General features: G+C 33.3%; 1 protein-coding gene across 1 annotated transcript in view; it reads left to right on the forward strand.

Annotated features, from left to right (window-relative positions):
• Dhc36c (Dynein heavy chain at 36C) overlaps positions 1–17,236 on the forward strand; it is a 62,179-nt gene that overhangs the window by 33,340 nt on the left and 11,603 nt on the right. Inside the window, 11 exon segments of the mRNA XM_083054240.1 lie at positions 10,375–10,755; positions 11,102–11,538; positions 11,658–11,773; positions 11,853–12,675; positions 12,800–13,362; positions 13,555–13,752; positions 13,965–14,096; positions 14,360–14,903; positions 15,148–15,659; positions 16,537–16,913; positions 17,090–17,116. Of these exon segments, the coding sequence (XP_082910366.1) occupies positions 10,375–10,755; positions 11,102–11,538; positions 11,658–11,773; positions 11,853–12,675; positions 12,800–13,362; positions 13,555–13,752; positions 13,965–14,096; positions 14,360–14,903; positions 15,148–15,659; positions 16,537–16,913; positions 17,090–17,116 (4,110 nt within the window).

The raw sequence follows: 17,236 nt of genomic DNA on the forward strand, positions 1-17,236 counted from the left end.
ATAGTACATTGATTACAGAATCTTTTGGTACCATGCAGACACCAGCGTACAAATTGTTTAATACGATAAACATAATATAAGGATGCGTCGCACAGGGTCCGCGTCAAAAAAGTTTCAATTTCTAATATTTTAAGACGAGCCAAAAATTCATCGATTATACATTTTAATAGTACATTGATTATAGAATCATTTGGTACCAAACAGACACCAGCGTACAAATTTTTTAACTTGATATACATAAAATAAGGTTGCGCGCACAGGGTCAGCGGTAAAAAAGTATCGGTTTCTAATATTTTAAGACGAGCCAAAAATTCATCGATTATACATTTTAATAGTACATTGATTATAGAATCATTTGGTACCAAACAGACACCAGCGTACAAATTTTTTAACTTGATGTACATAAAATAAGGTTGCGCGCACAGGGTCAGCGGTAAAAAAGTATCGGTTTCTAATATTTTAAGACGAGCCAAAAATTCATCGATTATACATTTTAATAGTACATTGATTATAGAATCTTTTGGTACCATGCAGACACCAGCGTACAAATTTTTTAATACGATAAACATAATATAATGATGCGTCGCACAGGCTCCGCGTCAAAAAAGTATCGATTTCTAATATTTTAAGACGAGCCAAAAATTCATCGATTATACATTTTAATAGTACATTGATTACAGAATCTTTTGGTACCATGCAGGCACCAGCGTACAAATTTTTTAATACGATAAACTTAAAATAAGGATGCGTCACACAGGGTCCGCGTCAAAAAATTATCGATTTCTAATATTTTAAGACGAGCCAAAAATTCATCGATTATACATTTGAATAGTACATTGATTACAGAATCTTTTGGTACCATGCAGACACCAGCGTACAAATTTTTTAATACGATATACATAAAATAAGGTTGCGTTCCATAGGGTCAGCGGTAAAAAAGTATCGATTTCTATTATTTTAAGACGAGCCAAAACTTCATCGATTATACATTTTAATAGTACATTGATTACAGAATCTTTTGGTACCATGTAGACACCAGCGTACAAATTTTTTAATATGATAAACATAAAATAAAAATGCGTCGCACAGGGTCCGCATCAAAAAAGTTTCGATTTCTAATATTTTAAGACGAGCCACAAATTCATCGATTATACATTTTAATAGTACATTTATTACAGAATCTTTTGGTACCATGCAGACACCAGCGTACAAATTTTTTAATACGATAAATTTAAAATAAGGATGCGTCACACAGGGTCCGCGTCAAAAAAGTATCGATTTCTAATATTTTAAGACGAGCCAAAAATTCATCGATTATACATTTTAATAGTACATTTATTACAGAATCTTTTGGTACCAAACAGACACCAGCGTACAAATTTTTTAACTTGATATACATAAAATAAAGTTGCGCGCATAGGGTCAGCGGTAAAAAAGTATCGGTTTCTAATATTTTAAGACGAGCCAAAAATTCATCGATTATACATTTTAATAGTACATTGATTATAGAATCATTTGTTACCAAACAGACACCAGCGTACAAATTTTTTAACTTGATATACATACAATAATGTTGCATCGCATAGGATCAGCGGTAAAAAAGTATCGATTTCTAATATTTTAAGACGAGCCAAAAATTCATCGATAATACATTTTAATAGTACATTTATTACAGAATCTTTTGGTACCAAACAGACACCAGCGTACAAATTTTTTAACTTGATATACATAAAATAATGTTGCGCGCATAGGGTCAGCGGTAAAAAAGTATCGGTTTCTAATATTTTAAGACGAGCCAAAAATTCATCGATTATACATTTTAATAGTACATTGATTACAGAATCTTTTGGTACCATGCAGACACCAGCGTACAAATTGTTTAATACGATAAACATAATATAAGGATGCGTCGCACAGGGTCCGCGTCAAAAAAGTTTCAATTTCTAATATTTTAAGACGAGCCAAAAATTCATCGATTATACATTTTAATAGTACATTGATTATAGAATCATTTGGTACCAAACAGACACCAGCGTACAAATTTTTTAACTTGATATACATAAAATAAGGTTGCGCGCACAGGGTCAGCGGTAAAAAAGTATCGGTTTCTAATATTTTAAGACGAGCCAAAAATTCATCGATTATACATTTTAATAGTACATTGATTATAGAATCATTTGGTACCAAACAGACACCAGCGTACAAATTTTTTAACTTGATATACATAAAATAAGGTTGCGCGCACAGGGTCAGCGGTAAAAAAGTATCGGTTTCTAATATTTTAAGACGAGCCAAAAATTCATCGATTATACATTTGAATAGTACATTGATTACAGAATCTTTTGGTACCATGCAGACACCAGCGTACAAATTTTTTAATACGATATACATAAAATAAGGTTGCGTTTCATAGGGTCAGCGGTAAAAAAGTATCGATTTCTATTATTTTAAGACGAGCCAAAAATTCATCGATTATACATTTTAATAGTACATTGATTACAGAATCTTTTGGTACCATGTAGACACCAGCGTACAAATTTTTTAATATGATAAACATAAAATAAAAATGCGTCGCACAGGGTCCGCGTCAAAAAAGTTTCGATTTCTAATATTTTAAGACGAGCCAAAAATTCATCGATTATACATTTTAATAGTACATTTATTACAGAATCTTTTGGTACCATGCAGACACCAGCGTACAAATTTTTTAATACGATAAATTTAAAATAAGGATGCGTCACACAGGGTCCGCGTCAAAAAAGTATCGATTTCTAATATTTTAAGACGAGCCAAAAATTCATCGCTTATGCATTTTAATAGTACATTGATTATAGAATCATTTGGTACCAAACAGACACCAGCGTACAAATTTTTTAACTTGATGTACATAAAATAAGGATGCGTCACACAGGGTCCGCGTCAAAAAAGTATCGATTTCTAATATTTTAAGACGAGCCAAAAATTCATCGATTATACATTTTAATAGTACATTTATTACAGAATCTTTTGGTACCATGCAGACACCAGCGTACAAATTTTTTAATACGATAAACTTAAAATAAGGATGCGTCGCACAGGGTCCGCGTCAAAAAAGTTTCAATTTCTAATATTTTAAGACGAGCCAAAAATTCATCGATTATACATTTTAATAGTACATTGATTATAGAATCATTTGTTACCAAACAGACACCAGCGTACAAATTTTTTAACTTGATATACATAAAATAAGGTTGCGCGCACAGGGTCAGCGGTAAAAAAGTATCGGTTTCTAATATTTTAAGACGAGCCAAAAATTCATCGATTATACATTTGAATAGTACATTGATTACAGAATCTTTTGGTACCATGCAGACACCAGCGTACAAATTTTTTAATACGATAAACATAATATAATGATGCGTCGCACAGGGTCCGCGTCAAAAAAGTATCGATTTCTAATATTTTAAGACGAGCCAAAAATTCATCGATTATACATTTTAATAGTACATTGATTACAGAATCTTTTGGTACCATGCAGGCACCAGCGTACAAATTTTTTAATACGATAAACTTAAAATAAGTATGCGTCACACAGAGTCCGCGTCAAAAAAGTATCGATTTCTAATATTTTAAGACGAGCCAAAAATTCATCGATTATACATTTTAATAGTACATTGATTATAGAATCATTTGGTACCATGCAGACACCAGCGTACAAATATTTTAATACGATAAACATAAAATAAGGATGCGTCGCACAGGGTCCGCGTCAAAAAAGTTTCAATTTCTAATATTTTAAGACGAGCCAAAAATTCATCGATTATACATTTTAATAGTACATTGATTATAGAATCATTTGTTACCAAACAGACACCAGCGTACAAATTTTTTAACTTGATATACATACAATAATGTTGCGTCGCATAGGATCAGCGGTAAAAAAGTATCGATTTCTAATATTTTAAGACGAGCCAAAAATTCATCGATTATACATTTTAATAGTACATTTATTACAGAATCTTTTGGTACCATGCAGACACCAGCGTACATATTTTTCAATACGATAAACTTAAAATAAGGATGCGTCACACAGGGTCCGCGTCAAAAAAGTTTCAATTTCTAATATTTTAAGACGAGCCAAAAATTCATCGATTATACATTTTAATAGTACATTGATTATAGAATCATTTGTTACCAAACAGACACCAGCGTACAAATTTTTTAACTTGATATACATACAATAATGTTGCGTCGCATAGGATCAGCGGTAAAAAAGTATCGATTTCTAATATTTTAAGACGAGCCAAAAATTCATCGATTATACATTTTAATAGTACATTTATTACAGAATCTTTTGGTAACATGCAGACACCAGCGTACATATTTTTCAATACGATAAACTTAAAATAAGGATGCGTCATTCAGGTTCCGCGTCAAAAAAGGATCGATTTCTAATATTTTAAGACGAGCCAAAAATTCATCGATTATACATTTGAATAGTACATTTATTACAGAATCTTTTGGTACCAAACAGACACCAGCGTACAAATTTTTTAACTTGATATACATAAAATAAAGTTGCGCGCATAGGGCCAGCGGTAAAAAAGTATCGGTTTCTAATATTTTAAGACGAGCCAAAAATTCATCGATTATACATTTTAATAGTACATTGATTACAGAATCTTTTGGTACCATGCAGACACCAGCGTACAAATTGTTTAATACGAAAAACATAATATAAGGATGCGTCGCACAGGGTCCGCGTCAAAAAAGTTTCAATTTCTAATATTTTAAGACGAGCCAAAAATTCATCGATTATACATTTTAATAGTACATTTATTACAGAATCTTTTGGTACCATGCAGACACCAGCGTACAAATTTTTTAATACGATAAATTTAAAATAAGGATGCGTCACACAGGGTCCGCGTCAAAAAAGTATCGATTTCTAATATTTTAAGACGAGCCAAAAATTCATCGCTTATGCATTTTAATAGTACATTGATTATAGAATCATTTGGTACCAAACAGACACCAGCGTACAAATTTTTTAACTTGATGTACATAAAATAAGGTTGCGCGCACAGGGTCAGCGGTAAAAAAGTATCGGTTTCTAATATTTTAAGACGAGCCAAAAATTCATCGATTATACATTTTAATAGTACATTGATTATAGAATCTTTTGGTACCATGCAGACACCAGCGTACAAATTTTTTAATACGATAAACATAATGTAAGGATGCGTCGCACAGGGTCCGCGTCAAAAAAGTATCGATTTCTAATATTTTAAGACGAGCCAAAAATTCATCGATTATACATTTTAATAGTACATTTATTACAGAATCTTTTGGTACCATGCAGACACCAGCGTACAAATTTTTTAATACGATAAACATAAAATAAGGATGCGTCGCACAGGGTCCGCGTCAAAAAAGTTTTAATTTCTAATATTTTAAGACGAGCCAAAAATTCATCGATTATACATTTTAATAGTACATTGATTATAGAATCATTTGTTACCAAACAGACACCAGCGTACAAATTTTTTAACTTGATATACATACAATAATGTTGCGTCGCATAGGATCAGCGGTAAAAAAGTATCGATTTCTAATATTTTAAGACGAGCCAAAAATTCATCGATTATACATTTTAATAGTACATTTATTACAGAATCTTTTGGTACCATGCAGACACCAGCGTACATTTTTTTCAATACGATAAACTTAATATAAGGATGCGTCACACAGGGTCCGCGTCAAAAAAGTATCGATTTCTAATATTTCAAGACGAGCCAAAAATTCATCGATTATACATTTTAATAGTACATTTATTACAGAATCTTTTGGTACCAAACAGACACCAGCGTACAAATTTTTTAACTTGATATACATAAAATAAGGTTGCGCGCACAGGGTCAGCGGTAAAAAAGTATCGGTTTCTAATATTTTTAGACGAGCCAAAAATTCATCGATTATACATTTTAATAGTACATTGATTATAGAATCATTTGTTACCAAACAGACACCAGCGTACAAATTTTTTAACTTGATATACATACAATAATGTTGCGTCGCATAGGATCAGCGGTAAAAAAGTATCGATTTCTAATATTTTAAGACGAGCCAAAAATTCATCGATTATACATTTTAATAGTACATTTATTACAGAATCTTTTGGTACCATGCAGACACCAGCGTACAAATTTTTTAATACGATATACATAAAATAAGGTTGCGTCCCATAGGGTCAGCGGTAAAAAAGTATCGATTTCTATTATTTTAAGACGAGCCAAAAATTCATCGATTATACATTTTATTAGTACATTGATTACAGAATCTTTTGGTACCATGTAGACACCAGCGTACAAATTTTTTAATATGATAAACATAAAATAATAATGCGTCGCACAGGGTCCGCGTCAAAAAAGTTTCGATTTCTAATATTTTAAGACGAGCCAAAAATTCATCGATTATACATTTTAATAGTACATTTATTACAGAATCTTTTGGTACCATGCAGACACCAGCGTACAAATTTTTTAATACGATAAATTTAAAATAAGTATGCGTCACACAGGGTCCGCGTCAAAAAAGTATCGATTTCTAATATTTTAAGACAGGCCAAAAATTCATCGATTATACATTTTAATAGTACATTGATTATAGAATCATTTGGTACCAAACAGACCCCAGCGTACAAATTTTTTAACTTGATATACATAAAATAAGGTTGCGCGCACAGGGTCAGCGGTAAAAAAGTATCGGTTTCTAATATTTTAAGACGAGCCAAAAATTCATCGATTATACATTTTAATAGTACATTTATTACAGAATCTTTTGGTACCATGCAGACACCAGCGTACAAATTTTTCAATACGATAAACTTAAAATAAAGATGCGTCACACAGGGTCCGCGTCAAAAAAATATCGATTTCTAATATTTTAAGACGAGCCAAAAATTCATCGATTATACATTTTAATAGTACATTGATTACAGAATTATTTGGTACCAAGCAGACACCAGCGTACAAATTTTTTAACTTGATATACATAAAATATGGTTGCGCGCATAGGGTCAGCGGTAAATAAGTATCGGTTTCTAATATTTTAAGACGAGCCAAAAATTCATCGATTATACATTTTAATAGTACATTGATTACAGAATCTTTTGGTACCATGCAGACACCAGCGTACAAATTTTTTAATACGATAAACATAATATAAGTATGCGTCGCACAGGGTCCGCGTCAAAAAATTATCGATTTCTAATATTTTAAGACGAGCCAAAAATTCATCGATTATACATTTGAATAGTACATTGATTACAGAATCTTTTGGTACCATGCAGACACCAGCGTACAAATTTTTTAATACGATATACATAAAATAAGGTTGCGTTCCATAGGGTCAGCGGTAAAAAAGTATCGATTTCTATTATTTTAAGACGAGCCAAAAATTCATCGATTATACATTTTAATAGTACATTGATTACAGAATCTTTTGGTACCATGTAGACACCAGCGTACAAATTTTTTAATATGATAAACATAAAATAAAAATGCGTCGCACAGGGTCCGCGTCAAAAATTTTCGATTTCTAATATTTTAAGACGAGCCAAAAATTCATCGATTATACATTTTGATAGTACATTTATTACAGAATCTTTTGGTACCATGCAGACACCAGCGTACAAATTTTTTAATACGATAAATTTAAAATAAGGATGCGTCACACAGGGTCCGCGTCAAAAAAGTATCGATTTCTAATATTTTAAGACGAGCCAAAAATTCATCGCTTATGCATTTTAATAGTACATTGATTATAGAATCATTTGGTACCAAACAGACACCAGCGTACAAATTTTTTAACTTGATGTACATAAAATAAGGTTGCGCGCACAGTGTCAGCGGTAAAAAAGTATCGGTTTCTAATATTTTAAAACGAGCCAAAAATTCATCGATTATACATTTTAATAGTACATTGATTATAGAATCTTTTGGTACCATGCAGACACCAGCGTACAAATTTTTTAATACGATAAACATAATATAATGATGCGTCGCACAGGGTCCGCGTCAAAAAAGTATCGATTTCTAATATTTTAAGACGAGCCAAAAATTCATCGATTATACATTTTAATAGTACATTGATTACAGAATCTTTTGGTACCATGCAGGCACCAGCGTACAAATTTTTTAATACGATAAACTTAAAATAAGGATGCGTCACACAGGGTCCGCGTCAAAAAAGTATCGATTTCTAATATTTTATGACGAGCCAAAAATTCATCGATTATACATTTTAATAGTACATTGATTATAGAATCATTTGGTACCAAACAGACACCAGCGTACAAATTTTTTAACTTGATATACATAAAATAAGTTTGCGTCCTATAGGGTCAGCGGTAAAAAAGTATCGATTTCTAATATTTTAAGACGAGCCAAAAATTCATCGATTATACATTTTAATAGTACATTGATTACAGAATCTTTTGGTACCATGCAGACACCAGCGTACAAATTTTTTAATACGATAAACATAAAATAAGGATGCGTCGCACAGGGTCCGCGTCAAAAAAGTATCGGTTTCTAATATTTTAATTTTTGGCTCGTTTTAAAATATTGAAAATAAAGACTTTTTAGCCGCGATTCCCATACGGCGCACAATTATATTACGTGTATTATACCAAAAATTTGTACGCTAGTATGCTGATGGTACCATCATAATGTGCATATAATGTACTTTTGAAATATATAAAAGATTAATTTTTGGCTCGTTTTAAAATATTGAAAATAAAATCTTTTTAGCCGCGATTCCCATACGACGCACAATTATATTACGTGTATTATACTAAAAAGTTTGTACGCTGGTATGCTGATGGTACCATCATAATGTGCATATAATGTACAGTTGAAATATATAAAATATTAATTTTTGGCTCGTTTTAAAATATTGAAAATAAAAACTTTTTATCCGCGATTCCCATACGGCGCACAATTTTATTACGTGTATTATACTAAATAGTTTGTACGCTGGTATGCTGATGGTACCATCATAATGTGCATATAATGTACAGTTGAAATATATAAAAGATTAATTTTTGGCTCGTTTTAAAATATTGAAAATTTAAACTTTTAAGCCGCGATTCCCATACGGCGCACAATTATATTACATGTATTATACCAAAAAGTTTGTACGCTGGTATGCTGATGGTACCATCATAATGTGCATATAATGTACTTTTGAAATATATAAAAGATTAATTTTTGGCTCGTTTTAAAATATTGAAAATAAAATCTTTTTAGCCGCGATTCCCATACGGCGCACAATTATATTACGTGTATTATACCAAAAAGTTTGTACGCTGGTATGCTGATGGTACCATCATAATGTGCATATAATGTACTATTGAAATATATAAAAGATTAATTTTTGGCTCGTTTTAAAATATTGAAAATAAAAACTTTTTAGCCGCGATTCCCATACGGCGCACAATTATATTACGTGTATTAAACCAAAAAGTTTGTACGCTGGTATGCTGATGGTACCATCATAATGTGCATATAATGTACTTTTGAAGTATATAATTCATTAATTTTTGGCTCGTTTTAAAATATTGAAAATTAAAACTTTTAAGCCGCGATTTCCATACGGCGCACAATTATATTACGTATAAATTTCACATTTTTTAAAAATTTTTTATCGAATTTTTATTCTGATATAATGATAGAAGAATAAAAGATTCTTCTCTAATGATATATATACGAGGACAAGACGGCAAAATTCAGCTTTTTACAAAGTAAAGAAAATATTGTCCTATATATATAGTGTTATAAAAATTAAAATTATAATACATTTTAAATAATATTTTATAATGGGTACTTTATTAATATTTTTTGACAGAAATCAGCTGATTAAAACATCAATTTGCTAATTAAATTTTAAAATATTATGTTTCAAAAATTAAATAATAATGTTTTAAATAATATGTTATAGTTCTTTAAACTCAATATGTTATAGTTCTTTAAACTCAATTACTATTTTTTGACAGTTATCAGTTGATATCTGTTAAATATATTATTCGAATTTAAAGTATTATGACATATTATTTACGGCGTTATTATTTTAATTCTTGTAACATATTTTTATTCTAAAATTTAATTTTAAAATTTGCGCTTTAATAAGCTGATTTGTGTAAAAAAATATTATTCGAGTCTAAATAAACTTTATATAATTTTTTAAAAAATATTATTTTTTTAAATTTAAAATTGAAGAATGGCACGGACCTAGCGCGTGTTGTTCTAGTATATAAAAAAAGAAAAATATAACAGCTTTTGTAATTTATAATAACAGTTTAACACTTTTGAATTTAATACGTTTTTATTGTAGCAAATGGGAGAAGACATTGCATTTGCTAGAAGATATCCTGGATCAATGGCTAAAAGTACAAGGTACGTGGATGTACCTGGAACCGATTTTCACCTCGCCTGACATCCAACAACAGATGCCGGAAGAAGGAAGAAAATTCGCACAAGTCGACAAGATATGGCGGGACATCATGAAGAATGTTTACAGTGATTCTCATGTTCTTGTCGTTGTTGAAATCGATAAAATGCTGGAACGACTGAAGAAAAGTTACGCATTATTGGAGCTTATTCAGAAAGGATTAAATGAATATTTAGAGAAGAAGAGACTATTTTTCCCGAGATTTTTCTTCCTCTCTAACGACGAGTTACTGGAAATTCTTTCCGAGACAAAGGATCCTACGCGGTAATATATTGATAATTATAAATAAATAGTAAATGTAGCAATTTAGCAATAATTATAAAATTAACAAACAACTTTTTAGTTTCTATTCTTAACCGTATCTATAATAATTTAAATTTTATATAACAAAATATTTTACATGTTCAATTTTTTGATTTCTATTTTAATTTTAATTTAAATTTTAATTTTAATAGTAGAGAGAGAAAAATTTCTTCTCTTTAATTTTTCTATACACAATGCAATTTTAATGTAAATAAAATGAGTTTATCTAAATCTGATATTTAATTCTAATGATTTCGACAATATAAAAACTATATATATAAAGATAAATTATTATGTTATTTTTCAGGGTGCAGCCACATCTGAAAAAGTGTTTCGAGGGTATAGCCCGATTAAAGTTCAACGAGGACCTGGAGATACTGGCGATGCGATCCGCGGAAGGCGAGGAGGTCGAGATTTTGATAATAATATCCACCTCTGCTGCCAGAGGACAAGTTGAGAAATGGCTAATCGAGTTAGAGGCGGAGATGCGAAAGAGCGTCCATCACATGGTGCACCAAGCGATCCTGGCGTATCATATCAAGAAAAGAACGGCCTGGGTCCTCGAATGGCCCGGTCAGACCGTCCTTTGTGTAGGTCAGACATATTGGACGCAACAAGTCGAGGAGGCTATGCTGAAAGGAGTGAACGGTTTGAAAATATATTTGGACCAGAGCCAGGAGGAGTTAAACGATATCATCCTGCTGATCAGAGGCACTCTCTCCAAGCAGAATCGTATCACATTAGGTATCACGAAATTTTCTAAAAATTTGAGAAAAAATATGTCAAAAAATATTTTTTTTAATAAGAAGAAAACATAAAGAAATAAGAATCTCTTAATATTATGGATGCTAATGGTTTTTTAGAGGCTCTGGTTACCCTGGATGTTCACAGCAAGGATGTTCTCGCGGAATTGTACAAGGAGCAAGTGATAAAAAATACCGACTTTAGATGGTTGTGTCAACTTAGATACTATTGGCTGGTGCGAACACATAATATTAAATAAATAAATATCCAATTATTTTTTAAATAACATTTCAGTAATTTAAATCTAATTTTAGGAAGACAACATGTGGGCATACATGATCAACTCGTACATACGTTATGGCTGCGAGTATCTCGGTAATACGTCTCGTTTAGTGATCACTCCCCTAACAGATCGATGCTATCGCACTCTCTTCGGTGCCCTGAGTCTTCATCTGGGCGGTGCACCTGAGGGACCAGCTGGTACCGGCAAAACGGAGACCACGAAGGACCTAGCGAAGGCGGTGGCGAAGCAGTGCGTGGTCTTCAACTGTTCCGAGGGCCTCGACTACATCGCGCTAGGCAAATTCTTTAAAGGTCTCGCTTCGTGTGGCGCCTGGTCCTGCTTCGACGAGTTTAATCGCATCGACCTGGAGGTCCTGTCGGTCGTGGCGCAACAGATCCTGACGATCCAGTGCGCCATCAACGCTGGCGCCGAAAAGATGATCTTCGAGGGTACCGAAATCTACCTCGACCCCACCTGTGCCATCTTCATCACCATGAATCCCGGCTATGCTGGCAGAACTGAGCTACCTGACAATCTCAAAGCCCTCTTTCGACCCGTTGCCATGATGGTGCCCGATTATGCCCTTATCGCGGAAAACACTCTATATTCTTATGGTTTCTATAACGGCCGACCCTTGGCCGTGAAAATCGTTACCGCTTATAAACTTTGCTCGGAGCAGCTCAGCAGTCAGCATCACTATGATTACGGTATGAGGGCCGTTAAGTCCGTGCTAATCGCCGCTGGCAACCTGAAACTTCGCTACCCCGAAGAGTCCGAGGACATTTTAATGCTAAGAAGTATTCTGGACGTTAATCTGCCGAAGTTTTTGGTCCATGATTTGCCGCTCTTCGAAGGTAAGAATTTTGCTAATTTAATGCGTGTATTATATATGTTTATTTCAGATTTAAGAAATAAAATATCGTATCATTTTTATAAACTTTACATCTTTAATATAAAATTAATCTTTTGCGGTATCAGGAATAGCCTCGGACTTATTTCCGGGTGTCATGCTACCAACGCCAGATTACACGCACATAAATGCGTGCACGCGTGATGCCTGTGCCGCAGCAAATCTGCAATGCACGAATCACTTCCTTGAGAAGATCCATCAGATTTACGAAATGATGATCGTGCGCCATGGCTTCATGATCGTCGGCTTGCCATTCGGAGGTAAAACTTCGGCCTATCGGATGCTGGCTGATTGTCTCGGTCTTCTGGAGGACAGAGGATTGATGGATGAACATCGCGTGGAGATCACCGTTATTAATCCCAAAGCTATTACGATGGGCCAGCTGTATGGACAATTCGATCCTGCCTCGCACGAATGGAGCGATGGTGTCTTGGCGGTATTCTATCGCGCCTTTGCTACTTCCGTTAATATCAACAGAAAATGGCTGGTATTCGACGGACCAGTGGACGCTCTCTGGATCGAGAACATGAACACCGTGCTAGACGACAATAAAAAACTCTGCCTCACTTCCGGAGAGATCATCATGCTCGCACCTACGACAAACCTGATTTTCGAACCTATGGATTTGGAGGTTTCATTTAATAATCATAGTTTATTAAATAAGTCTCTGTGTGAGAAATAATTATTCGTGTGGAATCTTGGTTTGTATCTGCAGAGAGTAATGCAAGTTATAAAATATAACAAACAATTAAAAATTTTATTTCTTAAAATTTAAAACTACGACACTTTTTTTAAAATGCATTATTAATACTCTTCTCATCAGGTTGCATCGCCTGCCACGGTTTCTCGATGTGGCATGATTTATATGGAGCCGGTGAGTCTGGGCTGGACGCCGCTTTTGATCTCATGGCTTAACACATTACCACCATCATTCACCGAACACATTAAGAGTCATTTGAAGGACATGTATCTACGATTTTGCCCGCCTCTGTTGCATCTGATTCGCCGTTGGGGTGCAAAAGTAAATGTCATTAAATTTATTCCCCGATATATTTAAAGCATTCAGATTTCTCTACTTGAATGCTTTAAATAGTATTTTAAAAGTTTTTATGCGTAAAAGAGAAAAAATATCGATTATTAAAAAAATATATAAAATTCGCGTGAATTAAACTTCTGGAAGAAATTTATTTTAGTTCTGCCGGAAGTTAAATTATTATAATTTTTCGTTCCTAGGAAATGATAACGATGCCGGATGCTAATCTAACACGCTCGGTTATGAATTTGTATGATTGTTTTCTCGATGATTTTTACGACGAAAAATACGTGAACACTCTTTCAGACTTGGACAGGAAAGCGCAAGTGGAGGTGAGTCTAAATTATATAATTTTCCATAAAATTATTTATTTATATTTAAATTTATTTATTCTTAATTTAATCACAATTATAAAAAATTAGTTTTATTATAATACTTCATTAAATAACATAATTAATTACGTTAATAAAGTAATAATCAACACACATTTATTGAGTTCAATTTTATTATTTATATCTCCATCTAATCTCCATGACATTTCTATCGTTTTCAAAAATTACATATGAAAAGATCTTTAAGGCAAATTGTTCGACAGGGCATTTTCTTCTTCTCGTGCATCTGGGCGATGGGCGTGACGTTGATGGTCAACTACCGCGAGTGGTTCAGTGCGCTCTTCAGGGCGTTAGTGGACCGCGAATTTCCGGAGGAAGTGCGGCAACGCTTCGGCATCTCGCCGGAAATTGGCAATCCAGAGAAACCATACGTAGTGCCTTTACCGAGCACCGGTTCGGTCTTTGATTACAAATACATCAAGGAGGGTAGGGGTAGGTGGCAACCTTGGCTAGAGGATCTGAAGGACGTTCCGCCGATCCCCAGGGACATACCGGTTAACCAGATTATCATCTCAACGGTGGAGACCGTCCGTTATTTTCATCTCTTCCATTATCTCGTTCGCCATCACAAACCGATCCTTCTGGTCGGACCGACCGGCACTGGAAAATCCGTCTACATCATGGAGTTCCTGCTAAAGAGAAACAACCCCGAAGTCTTCAAGCCGCTCTTCGTGATATTCTCGGCGCAGACGACAGCTAATCAGACGCAGGATATCATTATGAGCAAGCTGGACCGGAGGAGGAAAGGTTTGTGTGATCTCGGTTTGAAGTTAATCTTATTAGAATTTATATTTATAAGATACAGAGAAAAGTTATTTTTACAAATTATTTAAATATTCTTTTGGATTTCATTATTAAAATCATGCGTGTAATCATGTGATTTTGTACTTTTATTGCGATATAAATATCAAATAAGATAAGAATTATTTTTTTGTTTCTTAGCTATTGTTATAATCTCAGTTATTATCGTCTAATAATTATTTGTGATAAGGATTGTACGGTGCGCCTCCCGGTCAACACTGGGTAGTTTTCGTGGACGACGTATCGATGCCGCAAAAGGAAGAATATGGTGCCCAGCCGCCCATCGAACTTCTACGTCAATGGCTAGATCACTGGACCTGGTACGATCGGAAGGAGGTAGTGCCCATCAAACTTGTGGATGTTCAGCTGATATGTGCGATGGGACCGCCCGCGAGCGGACGTGACGTCACGCCAAGATTTAAGCGACACTTTGTCGTCCTGGCGATTCCAGAGTTCGACGACGGTGTCTTAATTACTATTTTTGGCAGAATCACCTCCTGGCATTTCGTCACACGCGGTTTCCCGGAATTCTTCGAACCGTGCGTGAATCATATAGTTCACGGTACCCTTGATATATACAAAGAGATTAGAAAGAACCTTCTGCCGACCCCCGCCAAGTCGCATTATCTGTTTAATCTACGTGATTTCTCACGCGTTATCCAAGGCGTGCTGCTCTCGGACCCTGAAGTCATCACCGACGTGGTAAGAGATCAAATAATTGAAGATAAAAATAATATTTTCTATTACACAAAAATACTCGTCTTTTAATTCGCTTTTTTATCTCTATTAAGTTAATTTCTATTAATTTATTTTATCTATACTAGAACAACACAAGCGCGAACCATTCTTTGATTTTGTATTAAAAAGAATGATATTTTTAAAAAAATTATATCAAGTTTGTTTAAACTAGATTAATATTTTTTAAAGAAATTAGTTGATTAAATCGTTAATTTGCTAATTAAATTTTAAAATAAAAATATGTTATAAGAATTAAAATAATAATGTTGTAAATAATATGTCATAATACTTTAAACTCGACTAATATTTTTGATAGTTATCAGCTGATTTCTGTCAAAAAATATTAATCGCGCGATAAGATATTATAACATATTACCATTTTAATATTTTTAACATATTATTATTTCAAAATTTAATTACCAAATTAACGCTTTATTAATATTTTTTGACAGAAATCAGCTGGTTAAAGTGTTAATTTGCTAATTAAATTTTAAAATAATAATATGTCATAAAAATTAAAATTATATAATACATTTTAAATAATATGTTATAATACTTTAAACTCGATTAATATTTTTGACAGTTATCAGCTGATTTCTGTCAAAAAGTATTAATCGTGGATAATGTGCTATAACATATAATAATTAACGCTTTATTCATATTTTTTTACAGAAATTAGCAGCTTAAAGCGTTAATTTGTTAATTAAATTTTAAAATAATATGTTGTTATAAAAATTAAAATAAATATATGTTTTAAATAATATGTTATAATATAATACTTTAGATTTTATATGCAGAATTAAATTAACATATTTTTTTATTTATCTAATCAATTTTTAAGATTTCTATGAAGCGTTTGTGGGTACACGAGATACTACGAGTTTATGGAGATCGATTGATTGATGAAGCCGACAGTAAATGGCTGATACAACAAATTCGAAGAAGCATGCAGACTTACATGTATGACGATATGGATCAATTGTTCGAAGATTTAGTGGATGAGCCTTACGCGCAGGTGACGGAAGTGCATCTGCGCAATCTCGTTTACTGTGACTTTCACGATCCGATTGCCGAACGGAAATTGTATATAGAAATTCAAGATTGGGATGCTCTTGCCGAAGCTGTGGAGGAATATCTCAGCGAGTACAACGATATCTCGAAAACGCCCATGGATTTGGTGCTCTTCAGGTATATTCTCAATCATTAGCGGATCCTGACGTCGATAATAGGGGGGGGGGTTTGCAAAATTAATTTATTTATTATTTTTGGTTTCATGATTAGCTTTTATTCCAGGCTCAACGACGTCGATAGTTCTTTAATATTTGTTTTTCTTGATTTATATTTTTTAAACAAATTCAGCAAAACTGTTTCTTTTAATTTGCAAGGGGGGGGAGGTTAACCCTCCCCCCCAGGATCCGCCAGTGTATATATATATATATTATATAGATATAAAGAATTTCTCGCCTAATTATTTTCATGCAACGAAATTATCTCATTATTTCGTCCTATGTCTGACTTAATCTATACTTAACTCCTTGAAT

Source organism: Prenolepis imparis, unplaced genomic scaffold (genome assembly GCF_030444845.1).
Source record: "Prenolepis imparis isolate NDT839.2.m4 unplaced genomic scaffold, iyPreImpa1.0 SCAF_14, whole genome shotgun sequence".
NCBI classification, from domain to species: Eukaryota; Metazoa; Arthropoda; class Insecta; order Hymenoptera; family Formicidae; genus Prenolepis; species Prenolepis imparis.